Here is a 23,934-nt window from a genome sequence, read left to right as displayed (position 1 = left end):
TGAGCCTAGCGTAATTCATACACCCACAGACTCCTCCACAGACTGTGTGTCTTTCAAATTCTTCCCAGACCGGAAGAGCCAAGTGAGTAACAAGAGAACAGATGCAACTAAACAGAAAATAAATTGCCTTCTCTCTGGTAGAATACATATTCAACATTTTGAAACAAACAATGCAAACTGAAATTACCAGAGCAATATACAAATAAATACGTCATCCTTTTTGTTTTCTGATAATTGCAACATGGTAGTATTGCTTCTGTGATGTCATACAATCAATGATTGGATGAATTGACTGCATATCGATTGCTTCAAATCAAATACTGTAGGTTTGCTGACACAGTAACCCACAGCAATCCATTCCACGACGTCCTAATAAACGCCTTGAGTCGTTTGGTAAAAGCTTGCTGTCGATGTGGTTAGACAGGACAGGGCCGTACTTTGTCTTCCACGAATGAATCAATCCAGTCTGATTTATATTGTACACATACTGTACGTAGAAATGCTTCTAAATATGATCCAAAACCGAGGGTCAATTGGTATGCATGAAGTGCCCTTGGATCATTACAGATCATTAGTTAATGTACATTAAGGTACTCTACTTTTTTTTTTTTTATATGAATTATAAATTTTCATACATGAATATAAATGAACTAATGCTATTATGTAATGCCTTTTAATGAAACTGGTTATGCATGTCATTCATGCATATGAAAAAGAGAGTTTTAAAACTTAATTAAGGCTTGAAAAGGGAGCGATTGCTGTGCTTTAATTATGGAGATGTGCAGACAATCCTCCATAGTCTTCCTCCGGGAAAAGTTACTAAGGGTGTCATGTCATACAGCCTCCAGAAAAAAAGGCTGTATTTGTTATGCATCGTTTGGAGGCACTGTAATTCACTGTTGCTTTTATACTACGCTAGTTTCTATATTCAACTGGTACTTTTTATTTCACCAGAGGTGTAGATTTGAATCATTTACACAATATAAACAATGTCATCAAACACTGAACGTTAAAACTGTGTAAATACAAATCTGACCATGTCCATCCGCTTATTTGCTTAAACTCGAAGAGTAAAACATTAATGATAAACCAGAGTTATGCAATAGATGCATCAGCCTGATATTTAAATGTAACCACTGCAATATCAGCCGAGATGTAAGCATTAATAAATAGGTGAGAAATCTATTCTATCATTTTGCTAGCCTGAGAAGGAGAAATTGGCTGCTACCATCCAGTCCGTTTTCACGGGGAGGTTAACGGTTTCACTCGGTTTCCCCGTGATGTCTACGTCTCTAGAAAGGGATATTGTTAAGTCTAAAGCTATAAAAGCGAATTCGCTTAAGATTTTGAAGGGTAAATGCAATATTGAGGATGAACGAACAAGAGAAGCGGAGTATTTCTGAAGCATCTCCCCCCTCCGCTGTAGCGCGAAGCAGGAGGCAAGAGAGTATCAATCTGATGCCGTCCGCCGTTTCTAAGCTGAATTTTTCCCTCAGGAAAGCGTCCAAAAAGCGCTAATTAGAAAAGCGAGAGGAAATACATATCGATAGCTAGAGATAAGAGAAAACTGAAGAAGTGCGGGAAGGAAAGCGTCAAAGGAAGCACAGGTTCGGGTTTTATGTTGTGTGGCGTGAGTGTGTCTGTGAGCAGTGAGTCGTTCAGAGCCTCAGCGCTTCAGTCGCACTCAGTACGATCTGCACTAAAATGCGTTGCGTTTACTTTCTGTCGCTTCTGTAAGAAGTGAAGCTGATGAGATGAGAGCGTATTGTTGAGGATTCAGAGGGACGGATGCCCAGGCAAAAAGCTTGTTAAAGCGATTTAATCTTGTCTGTGTTGTGTAGGAACGATTCTTGGGGCAGCTGGAGCTCTAAAGGATGCAGAACTGTGCTCACCGATGCATCCCACACCAAATGCTTATGTGATCGGGTATCTACCTTCGCCATTTTGGCTCAACAACCCAGAGAAATAGTAAGTATTGGAATTGTCTTCTGCGGAGGATCTCAAGAGATGCTGTATTGATTAAAAAACGTGTGTGTGTGTGTGTGTGTGTGTGTGTGTGTGTGTGTGTGTGTGTGTGTGTGTGTGTGTGGTATGTGTGCATTCCAAATTGATGCTATATGTCATAGTTGATTGTGATAGAAATCTACCTGTGCAAAGCTTGTGTATGGATGTGAGAGAATCTTCTGTGTTTAACTAATTGCCCTTAAAGATTTATTTAAATCTTAAAATGTGTATTAATAGAGTTATATTTGCTATTTGGGTATGTATGTATGTATGTAAGTTATCTATGTGTATGTAGCCTATGTATGTATGAAACCATTTCTCCCTACCTAAATGTTGCTCAAAGCATTTGCATATGTTCACATTTGAGATCTGCTACGGCCTCATCATCAGTGACATTCAATTTGCTATTTGCAATAATAAAATACTTCTTATCAGTGAGACATTATGCAAATTATATATATAAATTATGGATTTCCTATTATGTAATGAACGCCTTATCCTGTATTAAAGCACCCGTCTCATTGGTGTAGATGCATATAAATGTGTGATATGAATCTGCCTTTTACGTCATTTGAGATACAATGCCATCAGCTATGGTCTCTTTATTAGTAGATTCAACAGAACATGGCTGTTTTGCCCAACAGAATAAGAGGCAGCCATTTTTTTTTTCTCTACCCATGTGACCAGTCAGTGAATAAACGGCTCCCGTGTGAAAATGATGGTGTTGTCTGCATCTCAGTGATGCAGCAGGGCCAAAGTTTGATAACTCCTATCATTGCAATGCACGGCTGATATGTCACAATGACTTGTGACTCCTGGGAGCTGGATTAAGGGGGGTTGTCAGGTGGAATTCTGGGGGAAAGGGCATAAATAAATGAACTAGATGGGATGTGCATTGTGAGGACTTGAGTTGAGACCTTTGCACGTCATATGAGCAAAAGTTTAATGTGACAGAAAGGCAATATATTTGTACAATATGTTCAATCAGTTATTTTCTTTCAGCTTAGTGCCTTATTTATCAGTGGATGCCACAGTGGAATGAATCGTCAACTAACCTGGCATATGTTTTGTGCTGCGGATGCCTGTACAATATGTGTTCCAATGAAATATTAGTAAATCTAGTGATGCATTATAGTCATTTAAATTATTTTAATTGAAGGGCATCCGCTGCGTAAAACATATGCTGGATAAGTTGGTCGTTCATTCCGCTGTGGCGACCCCTGATTAATAAAGGGACTAAGCCGAAAAGAAAATGAATGAATGAATGAAATTTTTCTCATTATTTTTTAACATAAGAGAGATTCAGGTCCTTCTGGTATCATCCACTTTCAGTTTTACCTGTTCAAATACAAGTTGGTATGCTGCTTGAAACTCTACAAAGGTTTTTGTTATCATATTAATTGAATGTATTATTGCAATCATAGACACAGAAATCGTTTAAACGTTTACTGAATTTGTTGTTCTTTATTTGTTTACTTCTAAAGTTGAATGAGTTGGGAAGTTTTTGTATGAACATAGTTGTTCATGGTCACGAACATAGTAAGCTTGTGCCTCGGAAAAAAGTTGTGTCTTCTTGAAATTAGTAGGAAAAAGAGAAAAACTAATTATTTTGAGGAAAGTCCCATCTTAATTTTAAAAACCAATTTGTTATGATCTTAGTTTGTCTAGTTTGTCTAGGATAGTGACTGCAATACAAATAAATGATTGATGGTGGGTGATGTGTAGTGGCAGTAAAGGAACTTTCATCTCCTCAACCAGAATGCCTAATTTATGTCAATAACCTAAAACACCAAAGTCAAATCAAGAAAAAGAGAAGTTTAATTGCATAATTCAAATTCAATACTTGAAATAATATTGCTCAATCACCTTTTTTTTTTAATCATCATTATTGAATCATTAGATATACTAGTCCTAAGCCTACTTTAATTAAATAATGCATGATTTGAGCTGTAACATTAAAGTCGCACTTTACAATAAGGATTCATTATAGTTAATGCATTGACTTACAATGTAATGCGCAAACAATTAACAGTACTACTAAAGGATTTGCTGGTCATAGTGCACATTTACTAATGCATGGTTTAAAGCCAAATTCATGCTTGTGAGCATTAGTTTATTAGTCAACATTAGTAATCCACTGTCAATTAACATGATCTATCTTTATTTCCATTTACTATACTGTACAAAATTCTATGATCAATTAGTCATGACAACGTATGTTTTAGTTCATTTGAACTTATTAAACTAAGTTAATCATGTTCTAACTTAATTTAATAAGTTAGTCAACTTGGTGTTAGTAAACAAGCTGTTTTAAGTCAGCTTAACATAATATAAGTTCAATGGACCCATAAGGTTAATTTATTTTTAACAAGATTTTTGGGGGACTGGAGTTCTAATATGCCCTGCCAATTGTCCTTTTATCAGATGCTTATAAACAAATAAGTTGGCAACATGTATGCACAAAATTGTGCTTATGAAAAAATTTTAACAAGACAATATTTAATCATGCACTGTAAAAAATATATGAACAATTATCATGACATTAATTGTTTTTAGCTCATTGTAACTTATTAAACTAAGGCAAGCATTTTCAAACTTAATTTTATAGGTTGCGCAAGCTGTTTTAAGTCAGTTTAACATAATATAAGTTCAATGGACTCATAAGGTTAATTGATTCAGCTTAAAAATTTAAGGCAACCAGGATTTTTTTTTTTTACAGTGTAGTGTTAAGAAACATGAATACCTACTAGAGCAGCACAATATATAGTTTCAGCATCGATATTGCAATGTGCGAGTCTGCAAGTCACATTGCAGGGATTGGGATTATAGTTGACCAGACATTACAATTAACATAGAGAAGTCATTTTAAATTTTACCCTTAGAGTTTTTAATAAAAGAAACTAATATAAGAAATATACAACGATTATTTAGTTTTTGTTTTTAAATAAGTAAAACACTGTTTGAAAAATCATAAATTATTGTTTATTTGTAACCCTTCCATTTACAATCCAGTACTGTTAAACATTTTTAAAATCATATTACAGAATGTACTTAAAGAATCATCCCAATCGATCTAAAATGATATATATTGCAATATGTATCGCAGTAAATGAAAATATTGCAATGTCAGTTTTTTCCAATATTGTGCAGCCCTAATACTTACTGTAATAAATGTATTGTTCATGTCATTTGTTTATTGTTCATTGTTCATGTTAGGGAATACTTAACTACTACTTAGTAACTAACATCAACTAATATAGCCTTATTGTGAAGTGTTACCAGTATTCATTTATGAAACCAACAGAACAGCAACAAAAAGTTTTATCGATTTTATAGTTATATTATTAAAAGAGCTGTACAGGCTTTAGTCAGATGACCCGATTTTCCTGAAGTGAAATTATGTATTTTAGAACATTTTCCTTTGTGGTATTAAGCACCTACCTGTTGATAATGAGCATTGTGCATTTGAATAGCGGCTAAATACATTTTATTTATATGAAAGGAATGGTTGATTAGGGGAAAAAAATGTATTACAGACCAAAAAAGACCAGCTTTAATCCTTTAAATCTGAGGAGTATAAATGGCCTTACTGCAATAAGCAAGCGTCCTGTAATGTGCTTTATTACCAGGCACTGAAATGGGCTTTTATTAGTGGTTCAAGGGCTTGAAAATCGCTCACTGAAGCTCTTGTGTGCCATTCACAGGCTATGGAGTACTCAGGGGTTCCATCTGTGACACTAATAGTGGGCTGTGGTCTGTCCTGTCTGGCCTTGATCACACTGGCCGTGGTGTACGCTGTTCTTTGGAGGTAAGTGCATAGATGTACAGGGGTATTACAAATAATGCCTTGCACTTTTGGAGGAATGCAACTTTGGTTGTGTATTTTCAGGTACATCAGGTCAGAGAGATCGATCATTCTGATCAACTTCTGCCTTTCAATCATCTGCTCAAACATCCTGATATTGGTTGGACAGACACAGACCCATAATGCGGTAAATATTTAAATTCCATCCACTTCCCTAATGTGTTTCACTGTAATATTGCCAAATTAGATTGAAATTGCATCGAAGGCCACTGAGCATCGACTGAGAATTTGAACGTTGATTTGTTCCTGAACAAAATGTCCACTCTGGATTCTGATATTTATTTCTTGGCTTGTGTGTGGGCTGATTTCTTAAATGCCAGACAGCTTTTGTGAACTAATATTATGCCTAGATATTTCAGCGTTTATATAATGCAAGTGAAACGTTGGTTTTTACTTAATATTAGTAAAGACTGTTCTGCCTGCTGTTTGTATATCATATCCCACCAGACTGTTTTAATTCCTCTTTTTTGAGGCATTGTGACTCACTTAAATTCAAGCTGGCTGCCCTAATTTTCTCTGAAGTGACCTACCTACCTATCCAGATGTTTGAGTGTTTGTGTAGTGAGCTGCATATTCTGTTATGTGCTTATAATGTTGTTTTGTATTAACAAATGGCATTCTTATCTTGTGGTAAGCAATGTTTTTGCATATTTATATGTTGAAGCAAATACTTAAAATTGGCCCTAAGGAATTGTTTAGGTTCATTTTGCAAAAATACATCTGACAAATGAATTCGTTTTTGTGATAGATTCATTGACTGAAACTAAAAGAACCATATGTTGCAGTTAGGCCTGTCACAATAATCAATATATCGACTTATTGCACAACAGATGGACGCAACCTCAGTCATTTTTGGTGATGCAATATATATTGCCCATACATAAAAAACATTTCTAGCAACATTTTATCTGATCTCTATTGGAGTTGTCAGTGTCAGTATGGTTAAAAAAACACTATTTGCTATAATTTATTAGGTATATTTTCATGTGGCTGTCTGACAACTGAAAATAGATGTGGTACCAGATATTGCAACCTCTGTTACTTTTTGCCTTGCACTTTTCTGTTAACATTTATTATTATTTATTTAGTATATGCGTTTTCACATTCTGATTCTAATGTCTAATTAATAAATAGTTAAAATGACTATAGTTAATATAAATATTCTTAAGAACAATATATGATGTGTTTTTCGTAAGAGTGTACTTGTACTAAGCATGGGCTGATATAAGATTCTGACCTTGGATAAAAATATCATGGTTTCACGGTATTGAAATATGTTTTTTTTTAAATGTCTGGGTAAAAAACAACAACTTATATATTTTACAACACAATATATTTTATTTTTAGAAACATTTAAAATATTTTGGAACAATAGCTTTTGATGTGGAGGGTCCTTTTCAGCTGGAGGTACTGTTGCCCAAAAAACTAAATAAAATATTTGTAAAAAAAACACATCAAAAAGTATGGTATAACAGAAAGTTTTGGCAGTTTTAAAAACTTCACTTTTCCAAACTGCGGTAAACCCATGAAAAAGGTTATCGTCCCGTGCCTAACTTGCACTGTGATGATATTATATTGTAATGCTGGCATTATATAACGAGTGGCATAAAACGGTCTTAAATTTACAATAATATCATTTATCTCAATTTATATTATCTCTGTATTTTGGTGCAATATATCCTTCATGCATTCATTTTGTTTCTGGCTTAGTCCCTTTATTAATCTGGGGTCGCCACAGCGGAATGAACCACCAACTTATCAAGCATATGATTCACGCAGATGATGTCCTTCCAGCTGCAACCCATCACTGGGAAACATTCAGACACACTCATTTACACGCATACACTACAGACAATTTAGCCTGCCCAATTCACCTATACCACATGTTTTTGGACTTGTCGGGGAAACCGGAGAACCCGGAGGAAACCCACGCGAACACGGGGAGAACATGCAAACTCCCTACAGAAACGCCAACTGACCCAGCCGAGGCTCGAACCAGCGACCTTCTTTCTGTGAGGCGAACATGCTATCCACTGCGCCAACGCGTCGCCCGCAATAGATATCATGACAGACCTAGTTGCGGTACAGCATATCAGTTTTAAAATATAGAATTTATAATGCAATTGTTACTGGTTTGTATACCTTTATTACTGATTTGAAATAAGCAAGACGTAATACACTAATACACAAGATGTTTCCTCTGTGCATTGTTTATCAGTATACTAGATTATATCTGAGTCTTTAATTAGTTCTCTGCAAGCCAAGTTATATTTAGTGAATGAGTATATCTCTCTGCTGAGGAGAAATGAAGATGATGATGATGCAGAGACACTAAGTACATTATCCAGCATACAGCTGGCCACATTTTAAATTATACAATGCAAAATGGTCAGACACAGGTCAGGGACATGAAATCCATGTAAATTACAAACCAAACAGACATGCGATTGTTACTTTTTTTGAGAGACGGGCTATTCCACAAACAAGATATACAACTTACACCAAAATGCACTTTAAATTATTGACATTACATGCTGCGTTTCTGTTGTTCTCCCTGAGATGACTGAGTTTTGATGTAAAAATCAAACTAACCTAACCTCTTTCCAAGTGATTGGCTTCCCTAAAGACTAAACTGTCTTTCAACATGAAACAAGTTTTCCGGTTGAGTGGTGTTTGTTTAGGGAAATACCCAGTAGGCACACAACATCATAAGACATTAATATTAGGTTAGATTTAGGTTGTGATGTCAGGTGACCAAAATTCAATGTCTAGCCAGTATCCTAGGCAACGTTATTTTGAGAACCAATAATGATTTTTGGTTCATTTTAGGTTGTGTTGGCAAGTGTCCAAAATCCAATGTCGAGCCAACATTTTAAACCTACATCATATTGACGTCAAATACTGACATTTATTTGTCAGGTATGTCAAACAAAATCCAGTCTCTGATAGACGTCACAGTGGTAACATCCATACAACGTCAAGCTGTAACATCATTAGATGTTAATATTTGGTTGATTTTAGGTTGGACATTGACGTCAGCCCAATTTTCATTTCCAAACAAAATGCAACGTCCCCATGACATTGAGGTACAACTTCAATCTGACATCATGTTGACATTCTGTGCCTGCTGGGTAGGAACTGACTGTAATTTATATACGCTCACCGGCCATTTTATTATGTACATCTGTCCAACTTCCAACGCACATCTTTAATCATCCAATCACATGGCAACAATCCAATGCATTCAGGCATGTAGACATGATCAGACAATCTGCTGCAGTTCAAACAGAGCATCAGAATGGGGATATGACTTTGAACATAACATGGTTGTTGGTGCCAGACGGGCTGGTCTGAGTATTTCAGAAACTGCTGATCTACTGGGATTTTCACACACAACCATCTCTAGGGTTTACAGAGAATGGTCCCAAAAACAGAAAATATCCAGTGAGTGGCAGTTCTGAGGGCTCAAATGCCTTGTTGATGCCAGAGGTCAGAGGAAAATGACCAGACTGGTTCAAGCTGATAGAAATGCAACAGTAACTCAAATAACCACTCGCTACAACCGAGGTATGCAGAAGAGCATCTCTGAACGCACAACACGGCTAACCTTGAGGCGGATGGGCTACAGCAGCAGAAGACCACACCGGGTGCCACTCATGTCAGCTAAGAACAGGAAACTAAGGCTACAATTTGCACAGTCTCACCAAAACTGGACAATGGAAGATTGGAAAAATGTTGCCTGGTCTGATGAAGCTCGATTTCTGCTGCGACATTCAGATGGTAGGGTCAGAATTTGGCGTCAACAACATAAAAGCTTGGATCCATCTTGCCTCGAATCAATGGTTCACACTGGTGGTGGTGGTGTAACGGTGTGGGGGATATTTTCTTGTCACACTTTAAGAGCATTACTACCAACTGAGCATCGTGTCAATGTCTGAGTTTTGTTGCTGACCATGTTCATCCCTTTATTACCACAGTTTATCCATCTTCTGATGGCTACTTCCAGCAGAATAACGTGCCATGTCATAAAGCGTGAATCATCTCAGACTGGTTTCTTGAACATGACAATGAGTTCATTGTACTCAAGTGGCCTCCACAGTCACCAAAACTCAATCCAATAGAGTATCTTTGGGATGTGGTGGAACGGGAGATTCGCATCATGGATGTTCAGCCGACAAATCTGCTGCAACTGCATAATACTATCATGTCAATATCAACCAAAGTCTCTGAGGAATATTTCCAGTATCTTGTTGAATCTTTGCCACGAAGGATTAAGGCAGTTCTGAAGGCAAAAGGGGGTCTTACCCGGTACTAGTAAGATGTACCTAATAAAGTGGCCGGTGAGTGTACATGTATGAGTTACAAAAGTTTTCAGGACTTTAAGTAACATTTATACTGATCAGTCAATAGGCATGACAGTAAACTTGAAGCAAAAGTCCCTTAGTGTTCACAGCCCAAATGGTTCAGTTATATAACAGTCTCTCTGCAATACCCGGAGCCCACGTGAATCTGAATATTTGGTGCCATTGTGAATGCAACATCTAAAGTTCGGTATCCAGGTAGGGCGAAAGCATTTAAAACTCTTTTAAAAACATGTCTGCAATTACTTCGAAAAAAAAGGGCTAAATAGGCTTCCAGCTAGATAGCAACGTTTCAAATAATTCCCCCCTCCACCTCACAGTGAGAAGCTGCTGTATATAAGTCATTCAAGATGTAATTATAAGATGCAGATCCTGATCAGCAGATCCTAGAGTCAAATTTTCTCACATTCACCATTTCAAATTCGACATCAGAGATGATTGGATGTGGGGAAATTGCAGAACTTTGGAAGAACAAAGATTAATTATTCACTCTCACGCTTACAAATGACGCTCATTTGCCCTCATTTGAGTAAACAAGATAAAAGAGGTTGATTTCTCACTGCTTACAAGCTTGTCAGGACTAGCACAGCTGGTGGTTTTTGGTTATCATCAGAGGAGGGTTTACACAGAGTGGAACATTATTCCTACGCTGCCCACACAGATAGGGCTTCTGAGTGAGTCAACGACGTTGCGGGAATAACACATTACTCAGAGACACAGTCAGACATTTCAGTGCAGTTTTTTTTCCTAGGCATGCGCTTTTTCCAATTCTAATCATAATGAGAATTCAGTTATGGAAGGAAATGAAGTCCAAAATTAAAACAAGACAATTTCCTGTTTCTGTTTCAAAACCTGAAATAAAAAAAAAAATCTGTTGCAAAAGCTGATGAGATGCATGACTGATATATAGGTTATAAAATAGGTTATAAAAGGCTTTAAGACAAACCTAAAAACTTTTAATTTAGTGTATTTGTTCTATAAACTATTGTTATTTGTTCTTTTATTGCAGGGGTGCCCAAACTTTTTTGTGTGAAGGGCCAAATAACCAAGTATCATTGAGAGCAGTAGGCCTTAGATAAACACACCAAACTATTTTACATTAAAGTTGCCATGGGTCATTTCCTTATTTATTTAATAATATTTAAAAATATATAGAAAACATCACTTTGAGTCGTATAAAAACAATCACATTTATTAGACAGTGGCGTTCAATGCTGAATACACTAGTCAAGCAGAATCTAGCTTTGGTTTGATTCACTTTGATTCAGTTTCTGCATTGTTTTCTGTCTGTCGGGTGACAGTATGTACAATTTAAGCTAAATTACAGCATTTAAATTGAAACAGTTCATTTCAGTTAGCTTTCTTGTAGCTTAACAATAAAACAAACAAATAAAAGGTTACGTTATAATTGAAATGGCGATTTCTAAACCATCCCTATCATTCAGCCTTTTTTCTCAGATGGGATGGCAGGCCAGATTAAAAGTTACCATAGGCCAACTTTGGCCCGTGGGCTCTAGTTTTGGCATCTCTGTTTTATTGTAATAATGCTGCCTGAAAGTATTCAAATTTTCCAAAAAATATATAAAATAATAATTTAAAGTGTAATTTAACATAATATTCAAAGCATGACTCTTTAAAAAGATAACTTAATTCACTTTATTTTTAAAAAGTCATTATTTTCTTAAATGGAGTAAATAAATGCAACTCAGGCATGTTCGTAGGATACTAGCGGCTTTGTACCATCAAAGTTTCCGAAATCTTCATATTTATTCAAACAGCAGTGCTTATTGAGGTATAGATCCATTATGAGACAACATTGCCGTTTAAATATAAGTCATTTTTAAGGACGACTTGGCTGTGCTGAAAAGTATTTTATCCATTTTTGATATTTTAGACACTCAGTAATTCTAAAATCATCTTTGAAACGATGAAACTAAACAGAGTTTGCATTTCAAGGCACTTTTTAAGTGTTTTTTTAAAAAAAAGGCATTCAATAATTGATTTGAGTAATCTATAGTACATCACTCAAATTAATTATTGAATACTTTTCTTTGCACAGTGTAACATTCATATTAAACTTGCATTAAACCGCATTAAATCTTTATGCATTAAACTGTTTGGTATCAATGTTTTTTTTTTGCTTTCTCTCTTCAACCGTCTTGCATTTTGGGTGAATAGTTTTGATATTTCAGAGACTGAATTATTTTTGAAACAATAAAATCAGGTTTAGTTTTAAGGCACTTTTATGCATGCAAAATTGTACAAAGGAAAGTAAGCAATATACAGCACATTAGTCAAATGAAGGGTCTTTCTTTGTATAGTGTCACGTTCATATTAAACTTATATTAAATCGTTTTGGAATTGGAAATTTGAAATTCATATGTGTTAAACTTTATGTATTAAAATTTTGTCATCCATCCAGCATGGCTGAATATTTTTCTAAGCTCACTGCAGTGCATTCTCCCTTTTTTGTCAGTGCATGCGATACTGCCTTTAGAATATAGCCAACATGAGATATCTTCGAAAACAGCATAGTTTTGCTTCCTACGTTTTGGAACAGCTTTTGTGATTGGTAGCATGCCTACAGTGCCTTAAGGTTTTGGAACAGAGCTTTAGTGGGTAACTTGCCATTAAACATGCCATTGACATTGTGTGTGTGTGTGTGTGTGTGTGTGTGTGTGTGTGTGTGTGTGTGTGTGTGCGTGCGTGCGTGCGTGCGTGCGTGCGTGCGTGCGTGCGTGCGTGCGTGCGTGCGTGCGTGCGCGCGTGCGTGCGTGCGTGCGTGTGTGTGTGCCTTGTATTCCTTACATTGCTATTTGTGTCCCCACAAGTATAGCAATACCAGTGAATTTTATAGGAACATTTGTTTGGTTCCCATGAGGTAAATGGCTCATAAATCACACAGAGTGAAGTATTTTGAAAGTGTTAAACGATTGTTTTCTGTGAGAGTATGGTTTTGGGGTAGGATGTTACAATGTAAAAATCATTAATGTACGTCAATGGGAAGTCCCCATTAAGCCAATGTACAAGTGTGTGTGCTTTAGGGCTGCATGATATAGTAAAAATCTGCAATATTTTATTTTTCTGCGATAAATATTGCGAAATAATTACAGTTTTACTAGATTAATAGTTCTATTTGGCAGTTTTCTGGGGTGTCTAACAGTCAGGTACAGTAATAATGCTTTTTTTTTGCTTTGCGGTGTCTTATTTCTAGTCCAAATATTGGAAAAAATTCTTAGATCAAGTAAAAATATTGTATTATATACACCTTCAGAAGAAATAACTCAAAAGTAAGAGTTTTTCCTTAAAACAAGCAAAATGTTTTGCCATTAGGGTAAGTAAAATAATCCCGTTTTCACTTTTATATTGTATAAAATTGTATATAAAATAAATTGTATAAATTCTGTAAAATAATTTCATACAATTAATCCTTGTTACATCATAATTTTTTTGTGCCCAATTGTTTTAAACTCTTGAAATTCTCAGTCACAGGCCTTAAAAACACATGCAAATGATAAACCGTCTCTCTATTATGGTAAAACTTAGCAGTCACTCTACAAATTACATGTTCTGTAGATCCTTGTCAGCTATAATTCAGACTCAACATTGCATATCTTGCGATGTGACCATTGTGGATGCGCACATTGCAACATCGATGGTTTAAAGATATATTGTGCAGCCCTAGTGTGCATATTTTTGTGACATGTATATAATGTGTACAATGACAAGGTTATTACAAGGGGATGGTGAATTGTGAGGACATTGCTAATGTCCCTATTTCTCAAAAAGCGTATAAATTAAACATAATATTTTTTAGAAGGTAAATCTGCACACAGTTTTCTATGATTGATGAGTTTAGGGATAGAGCAATCAAAAATACAGTTTGTACAGTATAAAAACAATGGAAACTTATGGAATGTCCCCAAAATTCACAAAAACAAACCTGTTTGTGTGTGTGTTTGTTTTATTAAACATGCATCTGTTCTGGTTTGTTGGACTAGGGTTATTCATTGTTGACGTCAGTATTCTAAGTACGAACAGGGCATGTCTTGATGACAGCAGTGCAGCAGGTCGGTCCGTCATTAATGGACCATAATTACATCTGGACCTCTGCTCTGTCCTCATCTAAGGCATCAGTACTCATTTTAAACGGTCAGTGCATCTGGTTACCATGACAATAAAATGTCATTCTCTAGTATATGTCTTTCTAGTTCATTCTGCAACCATTCGTCATGCTCTAAAGCAGCAATTTTAGTTTAAGTCCGGCTTCATCACGTTGGAGAAGAAGATGCATATGCGTTAAAAAGGGTGCAGGTTTTGCCTCCAGATGGAGGTCGCACATATGACGTGATGGCCATGCGAGAAAACTACTCAGCCCGTGGCTCCTCTAAACGTTGAGCTGATCTGAAGGCCTGTCAGTGTTGATCATACACGCTGCCATCTTCCTTTTTAATTCCACACCACATCATTTTACATTTAGCACGAAGGGAGGGTTCAGCATTTTCCCCCAAATGACTGCAGAAATGTGTTTGTGAATGTGAAATGGAAAAAAACATTGACCCATACACAATCATCATAATAAGCAAAAGCTGTATTATGGAATGATTCATTTCTTCAGTGGAACAAAGGGTTGACGTCCACATTGCATCAAAGATGTAAAGCGTTTCAACAACCCTCCCACGAAATGATTAAGGCTGAGATCAGCTCAGTCCCTTGTCAGTAATTTAAAATGTGTTTTTATTTTTTTCTGCATCTTCATAAGGTTTGGCTAGTGGTAGATTCAAAAGTACATGCGTATATCTCATTATAGTGAATTGAGAGTGTTTATTGAACAAGCCACAGGTTTTCTAATTAATACTATTAATTATTTGTAATCTAATAATACAAATGGCAAAGAAAATTAACCTTTGGTAGATGTTCAGTACAAACCTGTAGAGCTTTTACAGCTGAAATATGGAACAAATATATACCCTTTGTCAATGTTTTTTTATTTGTTTATTTATTCCTTTTTTGCTGTAGGTCATTTATGAGACCCTTGAGAAATTACTGTGTGTATTCAGAAGCAAGGTAAAGACATACATCCTGTGTTGTAGTTCTTTTAAGAGAATTTGTTGGACAGACGCAAGGTCTGCGCTTATTCCATTAGCAGCACCTAAAGTGTCTTATGGGGCTCTAGGATTATTAAATGGTGCTTCGAGATTTCCTCTTATCTCTCGCTGCGAGAAAAGGTGCCATTTAATCCAGCGGTGCTTTGTGATGTATCCGAGAGTGCTAGTGTGTTCTAGCTATCAGTGGAAATGAAACGGCAGATATGAATCAGACTTCATTCACTTTGAGGCACTGGACTTTTACTTTCAATTTGAATCTATCTATCTAAATGATTCAGTTTTGAATTGCTATTTGCGTGCTGTTTACATTCAAATTCCATCCAAATACATATTCAAATTTAAATTTAAAAGTCAAATCATTTATGTACTCAACCCCTTTGCCACAAATGGAAATTGTTGGTGTGATAAACACTGTTTTATACACTATATTCGGGGTTACACTTTAGTTTAAGTACCAGTACCGGCTATCAACTACTGCCTATTATTAAAGGTCCCATAAAGTGCTTTGAAATGTGCATTTTTATTCAGTGTTTGATCAAAGAGCTTAGAATGACCAAGAGGCGACACTCAATAGAATGTTCCATTGCAACAGCAACGTTCAGCAACAGCCCCGAGAAAGCGATCGGCCCTCCATTGGATCTCATTGTTGTCGCGAAGGCAAACAGCTGCTTCGTTTTTTTATTTATTTATCTAAAAAGCGATACAACCTGAAAGATGACAATACAGCACTTACTATCACAATCATCAGCACTTTTAATAGTTTAGTTTACAGACTTATAATATGCTGTTGTTCTATTGGAATTTTCATTCCAAAATGGCCACTGCACCATCTAGTGGCTGTTTCCCAAATCACACTAGAGTGTCGCCTCTTGGTGATTCTATGCTCTTTGGTTTGATGTAATTTCAACCAAAACATGAAGAGAGGGTGGGGTATAGTGTAGCCCCTCCCCTTTTTATAAAACAACCAATAAAACAATTTTGCTTTATCAATGCTCTGCCAGTGAGAGTGGTTGAGCTCAAGTGCATCAAATGAAAATTGAAGGGGGCGGGGCATGTCATAGAGAGCATTTGATTGGTCACGATTTGATGAGAAACTGAAGTATGAGGTCACATGAAAAAAATCATTGGTCCATTTAGGCGGAAGTAATAAACTACGAACTTTACATGTTTATATCAGTTTTATATCTTCTAAATGCAAGTTTTGTCAATGTTTTGGAGCACACTAGCTTATAGATATCCTAAATATCAACAATACTGATACTAAAATCTAAAAAACTTTATTTTAATATCATTGGACCTTTAAGATAATGGCTGTTTATTAGTACTTATAAAGCATGATCTTATTTGACATCCATAATCCTACCCAATACCAAAACCCAACACTCTTAATAACTATAAATAAGCAGCAAATTAGTAGTGTATTGAGCTAAAAGTCTAAGTTAATGTTAATATCATAAGTTAATACTATTCTCTCTTGTTAATAAGGAGAATAGTATCCTCAAAATAAACTTTGATCTTATCTGATATACAGTTTTGAATGCTGTGCATTAATGAATCATGATTAAAATCAGGAGGTTAATTATTTTATTTCATTTTGACTTAAAGAATGGTAAATGTGTTAATGCATTATGTTGTAGTTGCTGTTTTTCTGAGTGTTGGATGCTGTAGCCAGCTTTCCTCAGCTTTTTTTTTTGTAACAGAGCCAAAACATCTCATGAAGTGATTCTAATCTCCACCTTCAAGTGGAGTTTTATAATTTAATGTCTGTATTTATGTGCAACTTCCTTTTGATCAGTTGCTGACTTGTTTATCTTGCCTAGTACTAAGAAGTGAGAATAGCCTGCGGCACCTTTCCAAATTCAAACATCAAAGATTTTGATTGGAGAGAACCATTCCCAATAACATTTGAACGCAGTGAAAAGCATGCGTAATTCAAAAAAAATCTAAACTATTTTTTTCTCGTGGAATTTTCACTTTGTAAATGATGACATGTTGTAATAGCTCAACCCAGGCACTAGCAAAGGAATCTAAAGAAGAAAACGCTGTATTTTTATTTGCTGAAGCTATTCTAGACGTTCTCATATTAAGCATAAATTGATGCAGCCATACTTTATGAATTGTTTAGATGCTACTAGTATAGCATCTGTGCTTTTATTTTACATCATTTGTTGAATAATAGAAAGCAACATTTTCATATCTTGGCAAAGCAGCAGCGTTTGTTATAAATATTAATGTAGTAAGGCATTTCTGTCAAAACAGAAACAACCCCACTCAAACAGCTGAAGATTGCTGTTTGTTTCAGGGAAGATATGGAAAATATGTAACATTAATTGGCGAGGAGAAAAGCATTTTCTCTAATAATCCTGACAGAGTGTGAATAAATAGTTGTTAAACTGAGATATTGTGCTGCGGCTCAAGAGTGTAATGAAGGCAGGATCTCTAAAACCTGGAGGAACAAGACCATTTCGAAGCATACTCATCTCTATTGTATAATGAGTCTGCCTTAATTGGCCTGGATAGCAGCACCTCGTCACAGCTTACAATAGAAACTCTTCCTTTACACCGTGCTGTTCTTTGAACACTATTACAAACACACACTTTTAGCAGAGCTTTGGCGAAGGGGTTATTAAGTAGAGGTGTGAACTTACACTGGTCTCACGGTTTGGTTTGGTTTGGTTTAATTCAATATCTCTGTGCATCTCGGTGCATCGACGATGCTTTTCATACACAATAAAAAAAAATTTCTTCACAACACAAGAAATATTTTTTATTAAAATCTATAAATATATTTATATATGATTTGTAATACAATTTTGTCCTTTTATACAAGCAATGAGATGTATGTACTTTACCTTTAATTTTACCTGCTCCAAGAAAACACTCTTATTGAACGTTTTAAACAAAACTCAAATACATGCACTGAAGACAACATGAGCATTTATAGCAAATAAACTAATGTAAATATTATCCTGCTTGTTTTTTGAGCGCTGTCGAGAGAGATCTATGATTGGTCATTGTCCTCACCCTCTCAACAGAAAGGGCTGTGCTTGGCTTTAGAAATGAAAGCGCTGTTCATTGATGAGTGAGGCGGTTACAGTCTATATGCGCATAATGCGTGGTTATCACAGGTAATCCGTAATAGATGCGGTGGAGAAAACTCGCACTACAGACAGGCTCGTGTCTGGATCCACAAGTATCGCCTTAACAGCCGAGAGGAGAGGAAATGTTACCTCACAAACACGCCTGCGGGTCAAATGTCCAAAGTGAGAGAGAGGCAGAGATGAGGAGCTTTCATTTTCCCCTAGCGGCTTGTGTGCTGTACCTTCTTCAGTGTCAGTAATAGACTATCCAGTAAACTCACAAGCAGTGAATTGTGCATAGTTATCTGCTTATTAAGTAGTTGGAGTGTTTTATTTTCTCGCCCTTCGCCATAGTATTCTACCGCGCCATAACGCATAAGAAATAAATGACAGTACGTAATAACCAGTTATGATTATTACTGAACTGATATCGAATTGTCAGCGTCTGCATCGCAGTGCACAGAAGAAACCATTAATTTTGACACCCCTATTATTAAGGCTTATATTACATATCTCTAAAATAAATATTACAGGCTCTCTAAAATACTTGATTCTGATTGGTCAGTCACGACATTCCAAGGTATGTTATTCTGAGATAACAACCTCTAAATAACACCGGCTCATCCACGAACGTCGAATTACCTTGATAGTCACATTCATATGTATCTGCTTGTCTGACACACCTCTATTTTTGATTTGTTTGGCACCATCTTGTAAATGACTAACATGTAGGTTAGTATATGCTCCATTCAACCGCTTTCGTTTTTGTCAGCTTTGTTTTTTTTTTTTTAACTTTTTGGCAACATCTTGTGACTGAATAATGTGCAGGTTAGTGAATGCTCCATTAGCTCTTTTCAGCTGTTTTGTTTCTGTCAGCTTTGCCTTTTAATCAAAGAATTAGTAAATTATTATGACTCAGGGGAGAATTGGGAGAAGTATCAGTGTAATAAGTGGCATAAAGTACATCAAGCATGGTTGATTTCACAGAATAATGCCTTTCAATCTTATACAACAGCTAATAAGGATGTCAGGCTTTATTCTGTGATAATTCTGGGATATACTTTATCCCTAACAAATCAACTTGTTTTTGAGCTTTAATAAAGCTGTTAAATAGTTCAGAAGACTTAGAATATAGCTTATTTTTATGACTTTTTGATGTTGACGAGATTTGACTCTTTTTATGACATTTTTGTTCTTTTCATGACATGCTCATTGGTGTTGAATAATTTCCTAAAGCAAGCAAATGTTGATAAAAAGTTCTTTACATGGGCTTAATTTAGATCAGTGATAGAATATACTGAGGGGGATTTGATGAATAAAATGGCTGATAGGATAAGACATTTATATGTCGGCTCTTTGGCATCAGTGCATGTCAGTTTATATTTAAGGCATTCTTCAGAGAAAGGTCTTATTGTAATTAACTTCAGAAGAGGAAATATAGTGAGATTTGATTCTGAGTTTGAGTTTTTATGCTGTTTTCGACTGTTGTGTCACCCAATCACATAAAATAATTCAATAAAAGAAAATTCTCTAGAGATAAATGATAGAATGTTCTCTTTTTGGACAATCTACAGTATTCCTGTTTAAAGAGGTTATTTAGATCAGTGTTTCTCAACCACTTTCCTGGAAGACCACAAGCTCTGCACATTTCCCAAGACTCCTTTATCAAACACACCTGATTCAGATCATTAGCTTATTAGCAGAGACTGAAAGACCTGTAATAGGTGTAACAGACAAAGAAGACGTCCAAAACAGGCAGTGTCCTTCAGTAACAGGGATGAGAAACACTGATTTAGATTCATTTAGATTGTTGTTAAAAAATTGTAAATAACACAAAATAAATTGATGGCTGATAAAATAAGATGCATTTAGAAGTTTTGGGTCATAAAAAATGTACAATTGTGACTTAAGCCTGGTTTATAATCTACGCGTTCGCTTGAGTGCACACAGCAAATGTGACGTTGTCACAAAGTTTGCAGAGGTTCGCTTTGGGTGCCGCGACATGTTTTCAGCTGGTGGAGTGCACAAATTTTTTTGTGCACTCCACCAGTTTTTTGAGTTGAATATTTTGAAGAGATTTTTATCTGAAACAGGTATGCCATTGCAGATATCTTTATGATCTGTCCATGTGTGATCATAGAGATAACCGGATGAACAATAATTCTTTGCTAGAAATTGTAACAGCCTTGGGAAAGGAGGAAAGTTTTAGTTAAATATTTTTGAAAAACTTGAGAGATAAGTTTGTTAGAACCAAAAAGAGAGGCCATGGCAAACGTGAAGACCCATGTGGTTCTTGTAAACAATTACAGAATATGTTTTTCTACTATTCATAGGTTTTCCATGATTAATAAATTAAAGTTTTGAATTTAAAACAATTTAATAGTTACAAAAAGTTGGACCATTAGTGACTTGGCATATAAGCAGAGGACACAAACTAACCAGACAACTAACTTTTTTGGCTTTTATTCTTGCAATTATAAAAAATATATATTTGCAGAGCAACCCATGTTCTGTTGTCATTGATATTTAACTTTAGAACTGTAGAACTGTCCGATATATAAACAAAAGCAAGGGATGCATCAAAGTTTGATTTAAAAAATCTTGAATGGTTATAAAAATCTTATAATCATTAAAATAAATTCTTAAAAAAAATTAAAATAATTAGGTAAAAAAATCTTGAACAATATTAATGAAATGATGTAGGTCCGGAAACTTCCTACTTCTCTATTTATTCGCCTGACTTCATCTGACGTTTGCTTTCTTTTGACCGCCCCCTGTCATTTTAAAGAATATCACAATGGAAAACGCATTAAATATAAAAGCCTTGTCCGTGAGGTGCTCGTGAAGTCAGCGGTGGTCTGTGATGTGGTGCCAGGTGAAATATAAATCAGCCTTTACACTTGAATAAAGTGATTATTAATTACTAGTTAGGTTTTCATTGTCCTTTATGTTACTTGATTTTTCTTAATAAGCCATTGAATGATTCCATTAAAATTATATGTATATGTTGATGAACTTTTTAAAAAAATACTTTATCTTATTATATTACATATAAAACGAGCAACACAGTGGCTAAGTGGCTAGCACTGTCGCCTCACAGCAAGAAGGTCGCTCGTTCGAGTCCCGGGTGGGTCAGTTGGCATTTCTGTGTGAAGTTTGCATGTTCTCCCCAAGTTCGTGTGGGTTTCCAATGGGTGCTTCAGTTTCCCATACAGTCCAAAGACATGCTGTACAGGTGAGTAAACTAAAATTGGCCGTAGTGTATGTTTGTGTGTGTGTGTGTGTGTGCGTGCGTGCGTGCGTGCGTGTGCATGTGAAAGTGTATGGGTGTTTCCCAGTACTGGGTTGCAGCCGGAAGAGAATCTGCTGTGTAAAACATATGCTGGAATATTTGGCGGTTCATTTTGCTGTGGTGACCTCTAATGAATGAAGGGATTCGATTAATGAAGGAAACGCAATGAATAAATTTTATTAAAAAAAGGAATCTCATAATTTCAAAAGAGGTTAAACAGCCTTGCCAGTTCCTATTGCTGTTTTTTTTTTTTTTTACCTTTTTACTTTATGTATTTATTAATGAATAAGACAACATCTGCAGTGAAAATTTGTATTTTTTTTTTATTCAGTTTGCTTCTGATGAAAATCATCTATGTGTTGTGAATTAATGGCTTGGGTTGTTGCATTGCTCTCTCTTTCTTTCTCTCTCTCCTATTATCATAAGTTTATTCCACTTGATAGAACCTCATTGGCAGAGGACAATGCCGTGACCTCATATTCCTATCACATATTTACTTTTAAATGACTTAGATTATGCTACATTATTATGTTGTATTATTATTCATGGAAACGTTTAATCACATCTTTAAAGAGAGTACTGAAGCTTTCTCGAAGAATAATCTGAAATGAAAGGATTCTCTGTTGATAAGAAAGATGACTCACGGATCAAATTATTTTGCTTAAAGTCAAGCATTTCAATGCTTTTTGACACATCAGTCACTTTGATGATCTGTCGAGATAGCTTTCAATAAAAAAAAAAAACATGCTCTAATTTGTTTTATCTATAACTTCGCCTTGGGGTAAAGTGACTCAGTCTTTTTCATGTTTGAACAGCTGAATGATAAATAATTAATGACAGTTTAATGGGCAAGCTGACCTACTGCACTGGCAAACTTACGATACTGGAATCTGTAGATGATTTCTGGGGTGGTATTCTTCCTCCCTGTCCTTTTATTTCAGCTTTGTGAGAGAGACTGTATTCTATAGATATCTTCTGACAGCTTGGTCCCTGAGCAACGTGTGAGCGATATGATAGAATGACGTAAACACACTCCTGTAAGCTGAAAACCAAGAGAGAGCAGTGCTGTTTGAAGTATCACCCTTGGCAAGGTGTAAGATGACAAATGCGTGCAGGGAAGTGAAAAACATTAGGGATGAAAATACTGTGTATAGGCACCTCACAATAAAAATTTTATTTGGAGCATCACAGACAGACAATGATTCCAAGATAACTATTTAAAAAAAAAAATAAATAAATCAGTCCTTATTTAATTTTTATTAAAACACTTATTGGAAACAAAACACTTACTAAATTATATATTAGTATTATACAAATAATTATACACATATACACATAATGACAATAACAGTGAATATAAGGAATAATTTAAACTATATATTCATATTTTAAATAATAAAAGTTCCCAAGACTATTCACAAACCACAAAAATGTTATTTTATTTTATTTTATTTTATTTTATTTTATTTTATTTTATTTTATTTTATTTTATTTTAAATTAATGAATTATTTTTTATTTTATTTTATTTTATGTATTGCAAATTATGGCATTTGTATTGTAATTTAATAATATATATTGCAATGCATTTTAAGATTTTGACAACAAAAAGATTTTATTCTATTGTTTTACTTTTTTATTTTATGTATTGCAAACTAGCAGAGAACAACTCACTTAATTGGCTTTGTCTGCTTGTATTGTAAATTAATGATATATACAATGCATTTTATGATATTGCAAAAAATATATATTTTTTCATTTATTATTTATTTTTTACACCTACTTTTATCTACTTTAACAGAGAAAATTGAAAACATAACAACGTAAAAAAAAAAGCTAAAAACTATTCCACAATTAAAATACATTACATTTGCTCTGTACTTCTACTCACACAATGACAATAAAGGTGAATATAAGGAATATTTAAAAATATATATTTTGAAAGTTCCCAAAACCATTCACAAACCATCACAAAAAATGTAATTTAATTTAGTTTTATTTTAATAACTTTAACGGAGAACGACTCATTTAATTGACTTTCTCTACTTGTAGTGTAATTTAAAAACATGCATTCCAATGGATATTTTGACAACAAAAATATTTTATTTTATTTTATTTTTTATTTATTGCAAACTATAGCAGAGAGCAACTCATTTAATTGGCTCTCTCTATTTATACTGTAATTTAATAAAATAATTTCCAATGTATTTGAAGATTTTGACAACA

General features: G+C 35.1%; 1 protein-coding gene across 1 annotated transcript in view; it reads left to right on the top strand.

Annotated features, from left to right (window-relative positions):
* adgrb3 (adhesion G protein-coupled receptor B3) overlaps positions 1 to 23,934 on the top strand; it is a 368,994-nt gene that overhangs the window by 296,856 nt on the left and 48,204 nt on the right. Inside the window, exons 17-19 of the mRNA XM_056470574.1 lie at positions 1,842 to 1,968; positions 5,709 to 5,812; positions 5,894 to 5,996. Of these exons, the coding sequence (XP_056326549.1) occupies positions 1,842 to 1,968; positions 5,709 to 5,812; positions 5,894 to 5,996 (334 nt within the window). The remainder of the gene's footprint in view (positions 1 to 1,841; positions 1,969 to 5,708; positions 5,813 to 5,893; positions 5,997 to 23,934) is intronic.

Source organism: Danio aesculapii, chromosome 13 (genome assembly GCF_903798145.1).
Source record: "Danio aesculapii chromosome 13, fDanAes4.1, whole genome shotgun sequence".
Classification (NCBI taxonomy): Eukaryota; Metazoa; Chordata; class Actinopteri; order Cypriniformes; family Danionidae; genus Danio; species Danio aesculapii.
This window is presented reverse-complemented; position numbering and strand designations above follow the sequence as displayed.